The sequence below is a fragment of the Ziziphus jujuba genome, chromosome 2 (assembly GCF_031755915.1).
Source record: "Ziziphus jujuba cultivar Dongzao chromosome 2, ASM3175591v1".
NCBI lineage: Eukaryota > Viridiplantae > Streptophyta > Magnoliopsida > Rosales > Rhamnaceae > Ziziphus > Ziziphus jujuba.
In genome coordinates, this window is record NC_083380.1 from 4,517,300 (window position 1) to 4,527,024 (window position 9,725).

At 35.7% G+C, this 9,725-nt stretch overlaps 4 protein-coding genes across 8 annotated transcripts; 1 reads left to right on the forward strand and 3 right to left on the reverse strand.

Moving 5' to 3' along the window:
- Positions 1 to 520: 520 nt before the first annotated feature.
- On the reverse strand, positions 521 to 3,465 carry LOC107426503 (uncharacterized). 4 transcript variants are annotated; one of them, XM_060814292.1, is made up of 6 exons: positions 3,237 to 3,465; positions 2,999 to 3,128; positions 2,450 to 2,535; positions 2,224 to 2,351; positions 1,331 to 1,690; positions 1,076 to 1,229 (listed from the first exon to the last, which is right to left on the reverse strand). In XM_060814292.1, the coding sequence occupies exons 1-6, from the start codon at positions 3,463 to 3,465 to the stop codon at positions 1,215 to 1,217; spliced, it is 948 nt and encodes a 315-aa protein (XP_060670275.1). In that variant the 3' UTR covers positions 1,076 to 1,214. The 4 variants fall into 4 exon arrangements, with proteins under 4 accessions (XP_060670274.1, XP_060670273.1, XP_060670272.1 ...); XM_060814291.1 differs by having other exon boundaries at positions 521 to 1,690; positions 2,450 to 2,528; positions 3,057 to 3,109; positions 3,288 to 3,465; XM_060814290.1 differs by having other exon boundaries at positions 521 to 1,690; positions 3,288 to 3,465.
- Positions 3,466 to 3,809: 344 nt separating this feature from the next.
- Positions 3,810 to 6,485, forward strand: LOC107417805 (scarecrow-like protein 3). Of its 2 annotated transcripts, none has more exons than XM_016026456.4 (2): positions 3,810 to 3,950; positions 4,774 to 6,485. In XM_016026456.4, exon 2 carries the CDS (start codon positions 4,822 to 4,824, stop codon positions 6,223 to 6,225), a length of 1,404 nt encoding a protein of 467 aa, XP_015881942.1. In that variant the 5' UTR covers positions 3,810 to 3,950; positions 4,774 to 4,821; the 3' UTR covers positions 6,226 to 6,485. The 2 variants fall into 2 exon arrangements, with proteins under 2 accessions (XP_015881942.1, XP_015881941.1); XM_016026455.4 differs by having other exon boundaries at positions 3,833 to 3,973.
- A 176-nt stretch (positions 6,486 to 6,661) lies between these two features.
- LOC107417806 (dirigent protein 22-like) lies at positions 6,662 to 8,341 on the reverse strand. Its single transcript, XM_016026457.4, has one exon. It carries the CDS (start codon positions 7,349 to 7,351, stop codon positions 6,785 to 6,787), a length of 567 nt encoding a protein of 188 aa, XP_015881943.1. The 5' UTR covers positions 7,352 to 8,341; the 3' UTR covers positions 6,662 to 6,784.
- Positions 8,342 to 8,488: 147 nt separating this feature from the next.
- On the reverse strand, positions 8,489 to 9,433 carry LOC107417773 (dirigent protein 22-like). The gene has a single exon (XM_060814293.1). It carries the CDS (start codon positions 9,193 to 9,195, stop codon positions 8,509 to 8,511), a length of 687 nt encoding a protein of 228 aa, XP_060670276.1. The 5' UTR covers positions 9,196 to 9,433; the 3' UTR covers positions 8,489 to 8,508.
- Positions 9,434 to 9,725: the final 292 nt, after the last annotated feature.

Genomic DNA, 9,725 nt, shown 5'->3' on the forward strand with positions numbered 1-9,725 from the left:
ATGCTGACAAAAACCAACTTAGGGGGCGTTTGGTACGCAGGATAGATCCGGATCGGACGGGATCGGACAGGATAGGTTCGGATCGGACAGGATCGGACGGGATCGAATAGTGCAGTACTGTGTTTGGTATAGTTCTGGACTGAATGTTGGACTAGTTGTCCCATGTTTGGTGCAGGATCGGACTGGATTAGATTATTTTATAATTATAGTATTTCTTTTGTTATATATGAAAATATTTAAAATTATATTTATATTTACAAAAAAATTAAATATTATATTTAATTAAAGTTTTATTATTACTTATATTTAATATGTTTTGTATAGATATTTATATGTTCAATTAATTAATAATAAAAATAATTTAATGATATTTATGACACATTTGTAATTTTTTTTTTAACATCCATAAACTACTTAAAATATTGTTTTCAAAACCAATTAAAATAAAATTACTAATCATGAATAACAATTAAATACAAATAAAAAAAATTGACATAATATTTAATTAAGAACTTGTTAATAGCATAAAAATATCCATCTTCAATTCATACATATAGATATATAGATATATAAATAAATGTCACATGTAGTTGCACTTTTAACAAATATGACATCAGTATATATATATTGGATTTTGTCCAATCAGATAGAAGTTCTCTGTGCTGCTGTGCATAATGTTCTTCAGCTTCAAAGCTAATCTTGAGTTTGTTAGCAATAGTCTTAACTTCTGACTGAAGCTTTTGCACGAGGACACTAGACATATCTATTTTACCCATAATGTTTTGTACATCATTTTCAAATTTCTGTTTAATTACAAGATTATCTGATTGTGCTGCATTTAAGGACACTTGAGCCATATCTCTTACACTTCTTTCAGCTTGTAAGTCATCATGCAATGATTGCAAACTTGATTTCAAACCATTAAGCTCCAGTGATAGCTTGGCAGATTCCTCAGTTTTATCCTTTATGGTCATGATTTGAGCTTCCTTTTCCTGTGACAATGCTGCTGTTTCCAGAAGACAATTTTCATGAGTGACATTTTGTAAATTTGCTTCTAAAGCTTGATTATGCAGAGCCAGGCTGTTGCATTTTGTATCACAGGCATTTTTGTATTCCTTGAGATTGTGAACCTCATTGTAGCATCCTGCAGCTTCAGCATCAGTAATTCCTTGGACTCAGTTGAAAGCTCCAGCTGCTGTGTAAGCTTATTAATTTTATCTTTCATCAACCTGAAGTCAGCACTTGCATCAAGCAAAGTTTCCTGTAGAGTTTTTGAGAAAACATCCAAATATACATTTAATAAATGCACTTCATAGACTTCTTCTTCAACCTTTTGGTAAAGTCCCTTCTGCAAGAAGAGAGATCTTTTCAAATCCTCCAAAAATATATCCGCATCTAAATTTTGTTTCTTTTCCTCATGAAATTGATTCTGACACTGCAACAGTCTCGCAGCATGACTTTCCTTTGAATCCAGTTTCTGATTCTGAGCCATTTCTTCATACTCCGGAAAGCTTGGCAGGGAACATTCTGAAAAAGCTTGCTTAATAAGGTTCTCATTAGTTTCATACATGGACAGAACCTGGGAAGAAAGTAATTCGAGGTCCTTCTGCAACTGGTCTACAGCAATGGAGTAATTCAAGCGTGCCCTTTTCAGTGCTGCTTCTGCAGTAGCGGCCCTTCTTTCAAGATCCTTGTTGAGAGAATCCAAATCATGCTATTTCATCAGCATGATTCTGTAACGAGCTCACCTCCAATTTAAGCTCAACAACAGTAATATAATAGTTTATACTTCATATACGGTCCAGACAAGTCAGGTCACATGTGAGACATGTCAGGCATAAGAGAAAGTGATGCATCATTTTTCTATAGAGAAAGGAAACCAATAAATTTTTCAGGGGAACTTACTCAAATACTTCCAATCAGAATTCGCATATGTACCACAAAGGATCAACCATTGTTTGCATCAGAATACACATAAATCTTTCAATACAAAAAAAAAAGTGCAGCCTAGAAAAAAGACTTTGATATATCTATTCTCAATCAAAAAGAATACAGCTGTAAATTATTAATTCAATAACAGTTCATGCATTAATTATAAAAAAAAAGGTTGTTCATTATTTTTTTGTTAGAATTTATGTTAGCAAACAAAGTTCATAAAAAAACCAATATCAATTCATAAGCAATATCATAAAGTTGGAAAATTAAACAAAAATAGTTATAGACCTTGTCCATCTGAGCATTGATGGTATCGTCAGAAAATAATTTTCTACCAGCAGATTCATCACATGTAGTCTGCAGACCTCTCTCTCTGAGCTCCCTTTGCTGCTCAAACTCTCTGAAAGGGATTACAACTACAAATGAGCATGTTAAAATTAGATAACCCATAAACTTTAGATGTTTTAATGCTGTACCTGAAACCAGTTTTAGAAGTTAGCAGCTGAACAGTTACCTGGCATCAGATAAGGTACTATACTGCTGCTTAAAATTGTCAACACACCAACCTCTGCGTAATCCTTTGAGCTATACTGCTGCTTCCTTTTAATCAAAATGGGAGTATAATTTAATTATGAAAAGTACAGTGCACATGCAAGCTTTAAATAACCTGTAGAGAAATAATAATATATAAAATTACACAATTATATAGTTATCGTTATGTCCCCTCATATAGCTTGATTATAGCTGCCACATGCTCTCAGCTTTTTTACAGTCTTTTGTCCTTTTCTTTATTATGAAAATTCATAATTTGTTCATATGTCATTTTAGTATTTTTAGTATGAATAAGTTGCAATCTTTATACAAATTTGTTCGAAGACTAAGTTAAAATCTTTTATAATCATTTTTAAGTTTTCTTTTTGAACTTTTGCAGCAGATTAACAAGAGACTAAGACCAGCAATATCGATGTAAATTGAACAAAATGCCTATGACAAAGCAAAAAACTTATTTCTCATATCTAGATTTATGGAGGTTTTTGGACTGTAAACGAGACACCATATTTACCAGGTGATGATGGCAGATCGATGAAACAGAGGAAGGATGCAGCAGAAGATAAACTCACCGGCCAGAAATGCTTCGAAGGGTAGTTTGCCTCCAAAATCAAGCTTCTTCCTCCTGAATATCAAATCAAGCCCTAACATAAATAGATCAAAGCTTATTTCGCAGATCAATAAATGACATTTCCCAAAAATATTTCATAATTTTTTAGCTAAAAATTAAGGTAAAAAACAAAGAAAAATACAAGATGATGATGATGGAAGATTGCCGAAACAGAAGAAGAAGACATGCTCACCGGCCAGATGCTTCGAAGGGGATGGTGATGCGAGATCGACAATGCTTCGAAGGGGGCGGCCAGAGATGCTTCGAAGAGAGCTCGGTGGGACAAAAGTGACCCAGTCTCCAGATGGGTCAGATTTATCCCCCTCATTTGGGATAAAATGATCTACGGGACAAACCTGTCCCCCTCCCATTTTCACTTTCCAAACACCGGACTGGGACTGGGTCCTGTCCTGACCTGCCCAGTCCGGCGTAACAAACACGCCCTTAGAGAGATAAACAAACAAACAAACAAATTCAGATAGAGAAAAAAAAATCTAGAGAGAGTGTGAAGGAGGAAAGAAAAGGCCCCGTATTTCGGAAATTCCATATTCTTCTGAAACCCTTAAAAGACGAACAAAATTAATGACGACAAAAACTAGTTCTTGTATTGTCGCCAACACAGCCATGGAAAAGTCCTTCAAACCAAGACCTTTAACTCTAGGTCACCTACTTTGTGACAAAAACCTTTTACCACCACAAACCCTTCATAGCTCTGAACCCACTTTGATTCAGTAGTGTAAGGTTGAGTAACCTAGAGAGAAAATTTCCACAGGGGTTTTTCTGGGTTTTCTTTCAATTTGAAAACCCAGTTTGGAAATTTTTAATTTGGTGGTGTATTTGGTTTGTTATTTGTAAGGTGAGGCTTCCGAACTTCCTCTGGTAATTCCCTGTCTCTGTCTCATAGCTTTGGTTCTATTGCTTTGTTGAATTGTCTGAAACTGCTGTGAATCCAGCGAATCATGCTTTATGTTTCCTTAGGAGGCGAAATTTTCCTCACTTTCCTTCTGGCTCTCCTTTGTTGTCAAGAAAATTTCGTTCGGAAATGGAAGAAGTTATTAAATTTTAAAATTTTCTTCCTTTAGTCACCATGAACATACTATTACTTTACAGGTCTTATATAGTCGTTTGGTTCTGTTATAACGGAAGACTTCTTTTATATATATGAGTTAAAATACTGGAAACAAGTTTGAAGGAGGATGCTTGAAAATCAAATTTTGCTGCTTCTCTTTTTCTGTTGCTCTGTTTTTTAGAAATCCTTGAATCATTTTCCTTCAGATTTATTAGATTCATGGTTCTTTTTAAGTCTGATTTTTGTGGCCATGTTGAAAAGTATTAAGAGCTAGAGGTCATGTTTCTTGATCTTGGGGCTCTGATTTTGTAGTAACATCATTTTTGGTTCGGTTATTGAGGAAAGAAAAGAATATGGGGGAGAAGAGTGATTATTGGTCTTAAGCTAAGATTTTTCTTACACTAGAATTTGACTTGGTCAAGATTTTTATTTATTTTTTGGAAAAGCTTTTTTCATCTTTTTGCTTTTCATTATTAGTTTAGTTACTTTTTTCTTCTCCTCTTGACTGGGGGAGGGAAGAGAAGAAATGTTGGTTTTGTTATTGTGATACTAATATCAAATTTGTTACCCATCTAATCTAAAAATCTTGCTGTTTTTGGAAAATTCTCAGATTCCCATTTTTGGCACCCCCAGCTGTACTTCATTGATAGTTGAAAGTATGGTTCAAGAGGAGGGATCATCATCTGTGACTTCATCACCTCTGCAGTTCTTTCCTTGGATGCCAGTGTCTCCTGGTGTAGGAGGGTCACCATATCCATGGCTCAGGGAGCTGAAATCTGAAGAGAGGGGATTGTATTTAATCCATCTTCTTATTGCCTGCGCTAACCAGGTTGCTCTTGGAAGCATTGAGAATGCAAATATTGGCCTGGAGCATATTTCTCACCTTGCTTCTCCTGATGGTGACACTATGCAGCGCATAGCTGCTTACTTCACAGAGGCACTTGCTGACAGAATGCTTAAAGGTTGGCCTGGTCTGCACAAAGCCCTCAATTCTACGAAAATATCTTCAGTTTCTGAAGAAATCCTTGTTAAGAGGTTGTTCTTCGAGCTCTGTCCCTTCTTAAAGCTTTCATATCTGATCACAAATCAGGCCATTATAGAAGCCATGGAAGGGGAGAAGATGGTTCACATTATTGATTTGAACTCATCTGAGCCTGCTCAATGGATTAATCTTCTTCAGACATTAAGTGCACGACCTGAGGGCCCGCCTCATTTGAGAATTACGGGCATTCATGAACAGAAGGAGGTATTAGAACAAATGGCTCTTAGGTTGACGGAAGAAGCTGAAAAGTTGGACATCCCTTTTCAGTTTAATCCTGTAGTTAGCAAACTAGAGAATCTTGATATTGAAAGCTTGCGTGTCAAGACTGGAGAAGCTCTTGCGGTAAGTTCTGTACTTCAGCTCCATTGTCTTTTGGCAACTGATGAAGAAAACCAGAGGAGTCCGCCATCAACATCAAAAAACTTACAAAAAGTCTTCCATCTTAACCAGAGAACTCTAGGAGAGTGGCTTGAGAAAGATTCAAGCTATGCCTGCAACTTGAGTCCTGATTCTGCATTGTCCCCTCTTTCTGTAAGTGCTTCGCCAAGGATGGGGAGTTTTCTAACTGGTATCTGGGGCCTGTCACCGAAGCTGATGGTGGTAACTGAGCAAGAATCAAACCACAATGGATTAACTTTAATGGAGAGGGTCCTAGAAGCATTGAACTTCTATGCAGCACTCTTTGATTGCTTGGAGTCGACAGTATCAAGAGCATCAATGGAACGGCTAAAACTTGAGAAGATGCTTTTCGGAGAGGAAATTAAAAACATCATAGCATGTGAGGGAACTGAGAGGAAGGAGAGGCATGAAAAACTCGAAAAATGGATCTTAAGGCTTGAGTTGGCTGGGTTTGGGAGGGTACCTTTGAGCTATCATGGAAGGTTGCAGGCAACTAGGTTGTTACATAGCTATGCTTATGATGGCTATAAGATTAAAGATGAGAATGGATGTTTGGTTATATGCTGGCAAGACAGACCCCTCTTTTCCATTTCAGCCTGGAGGTTTAGGAGATATGAATAAGCTTATTGACAATATGGTGATCGAGTGCTTTTTCATTTTTTCGTTTCTATTTTTTAACTTCTTTTTCTTCTCCGTATAAAGATCTTATGCATTTTTTTCCCTTTAAATTCATAGTGTTTATCAGAAAGATTTGAAGAACTTTCTTTGTTCTTTTGTTCTTCGAATTCTTTTTGGTTTTACATATACACTGATGTTCTATATCTTCGGATAGCCTATTTTATGGAAATTTATGGATAAAAACAAATCTCTCTTTCTCTTTCTCTCTCTTCCCATGTATACCTCTCTCTGTCTACCAGTTCATGGTTGCTAGAGGGTGCTAGGCCATTATCATTCACCATTACTGAATAGCTTGGTGCTGATCCCCTAACAGTTTGGGGTAACCATAGCTTTAGTTCAAAACTCAGGTCATAGAAGAAATGTAAAAGCTGAACAAAAATGGAAAAACCAGATGAGCAAAGCTCAATAAAAATTAGTAATAAACAACTAACATAAAAATTGGAAAGAAATATAACAAACAACTAACATAAAAATTGGAAAGAAATATAACAAACAAGTATAATTAGCCTGATACATGAACATTGTATTCAACAGTGGCATCCCCTGTACTAGCATCAAACCAAACTGTATGAGCCAAGGCATAGCCACGTGCAAACCTGAACTTGCCGGTGCCACCAACAACTGGCATTTCTCTCACGTCGTTTAAGACCGGATTCCTCCCGAGAATGCTGAGGGAACTTCCTCTATATTCACCTTCCACAAAAGAAAAAGTCATGACCATAAGAAATGCCAAGTCACTTTGTGAGGCCACAGAGTAAAATCCTTGTGCTCTTCCGATGACTTTTGAGCTGGAATCTTGCCCTTCAGTTAGTGCATCATCAATCATCAGAGTGCTTCCAAAGCTGGAAATTAAACCATCAGGCGGAGTAATTATGTTCACAGCAGTTGGGTTTTTGCCACTAAGAATGTCATGGAAATAAAAGTGGAGGTGCTTTGCATTGACTGTCTGTGTCACTTTTTTCTGTTGCACAGACTGCTTAATGGAAAACCCATCAATGGACTTGTTAAAAATGGTTAAGAAGATAGTGAAGTATAGGGTGAAGAGGGTGTAAGGGAGAAAATAAGCCATATGAGATTTTCAAGTGGAAGTTGAAAATTCTCAAAGGAATAATTAGTTAGTATTAGAATTATGGTGGACCGGTTGAGATTTAATAGACTCTGCAGGGGAACAAAGAAGAATGATGTTTGATGTAATTAGCATCAAAGAAAGTGGGAAAAAGCAGAAACTTTCTGAAAAGCTGACCTGCTATTTCTTCAAGAACACATTTTTATCATTACAGTTAAAATCGTAATTATTGGAGTTCTTTAGTAACTTTTTTTTGCTGGGAAAAAGTGATTAGCTTTTGAACAACTTTTATTATAAAAGTTTTCATCCTTTTGAAGGAAAAAATTGTTGTGCTTTCATCATAGCTTTTGCTGTAAGAAACATTAGATTGAGACCTTATGGAAAAGGAAGAGCATGGGATATTATTAATTTAGGCTAAAGGTGTTTTACTTTGAGAATTTGAGTCGTTTTGTGGAAACTGACTCACAAAGCATCAATTCCTGTATCAGTCTGACGAAAAGTTGATGTTAAGTTGGGTTGCAAGTTTATCAGAAAGTGTGATGTAAAAAGTAAATATACTTGATATAATATACTGGATGTACCATTTCTTAGTGTATATACACAATTTTGATTCTTTCATTTTCTGTGATACATAATCAGAACAAAATTTAGATAATTGATTTGTTATATTATTCAAGTTAGTTACCTTGACATCCACATTACTCATAGTAGCTTTCACTGCAATGCAAATTTGTACCTTATTTTTATTTCGTGTACAATGCACAATAAGTCTCAAGAAATTGCAGTTTGTTCTCATATATAACAAATATTATTGATCAAATGGTGATTGAGTGTCTTTTAATTTTTCTTTTCTTCTTGTAATCTGTTTTTCTTCTCTGTATTAAGATATTATGCTTTTTTGCTTTTGGTTCCCCTTAAATTCATAGTGTTACTCAGAAAGATTCAAAGAACTTTCTGTTTTCTTTTGTTTTTGCATATGCACTGATATTTGATGCATTTGGAAGCCTTTTTGATGGAAATTTTATGTATGAAGAAATCCCTCTTTATCTAAAATTGAGGTAACAATAGCTCATGTACAATACTTCCATGGAAGAAGAACAATGAATACCCAAAAAAAAAAAAAAAAAAACAGAAAAGAAAGAAAAAGAAAAAAGGAGAATTTAATATGAGAAAGGCTCAATGAAACTAGCACATGAATTACTAATAATTAAAAGGAAAAGAGAAAACAAAAATGAATAAGTATTAGTATAACCCTGACTTGAAACTGAAACTGAAGAAACTCCATCTTGCAACAAGTGAACATTGTACTCAACAGTGGCATCCCCTGTAGAAGCATCAAACCAAACTGTATGAGCCAAGGCATATCCACGGGCAAACCGGAACTTTCCGGTGCCTCCGACCACCGGCATTTCTCTCACGTCGTTCATTACCGGATTCCGGCCAACAATGCTGAGGGTACTTCCACTATACTCACCTTCCGTGAAAGAAAAAGTCATGACCATAAGAAATGCCAATTCACTTTGTGATGCCACAGAGTAAAATCCTTGAGCTCTTCCAATGATATTTGAATTGGAATCTTGCTCATCAGTTAGTGCATCATCAATCATCATGGTGCTACCAAAGCTAGAAATTGAACCACCTGAGGGTTTGAGAATATTCACAGCAGTTGGGTTTTTGCCACTAAGGATGTCATGGAAGTAGAAATGGAGGGTTTTTGTGTTATCAGTCGCTTTTGTTTCTTGGACAAACCGCTTAGTGTGAAATCCATCAATGGATTTGCTCAAAAAGATTGAGAAAATGGTGAAGTAGAGGCTGAAGAGGATGCACGGAGAAAAAGTAATAGCCATAAGAGAACTCAAAAGGTATGAATATGATTTAGTATTTGGAAATTTGGTGGTGATATAATAGAGTTGGTAGAGGAGCAAAAGAGTTGAAGTTTGGTAATGATTAATAGAAAATGAGAAAAGAATAAGTTAAAGAGTATTGGCTATACAAAAGTCTCAAAAGGTATGAATATGATTTAGTATTTGGAAATTTGGTGGTGATATAATAGAGTGGGTAGAGGGGCATAAGAGTTAAAGTTTGGTACGATTAATAGAAAATGAGAAAAGGTGGGGATGGCTTTTTGACAAACACACATGGGTTGATGCATCTTCAAGGAAACATTGTTATCATTAGGCTTCTGGATTCTTCTTTTTTAATCTCTTTTTAAATTCGAGGTGGAAACTTCCTATGTCAAAAAAACAAAAAAAAACAACAGTAACTTTACCGCTAAACGTTTGGTCGAATGGCCTTTGGATTTAACCTTAAAAAATGTAGTCACTTTTTTGACTATAACATAAATATATCATCCTAGAGTGAAAGGGAATTAATTTTA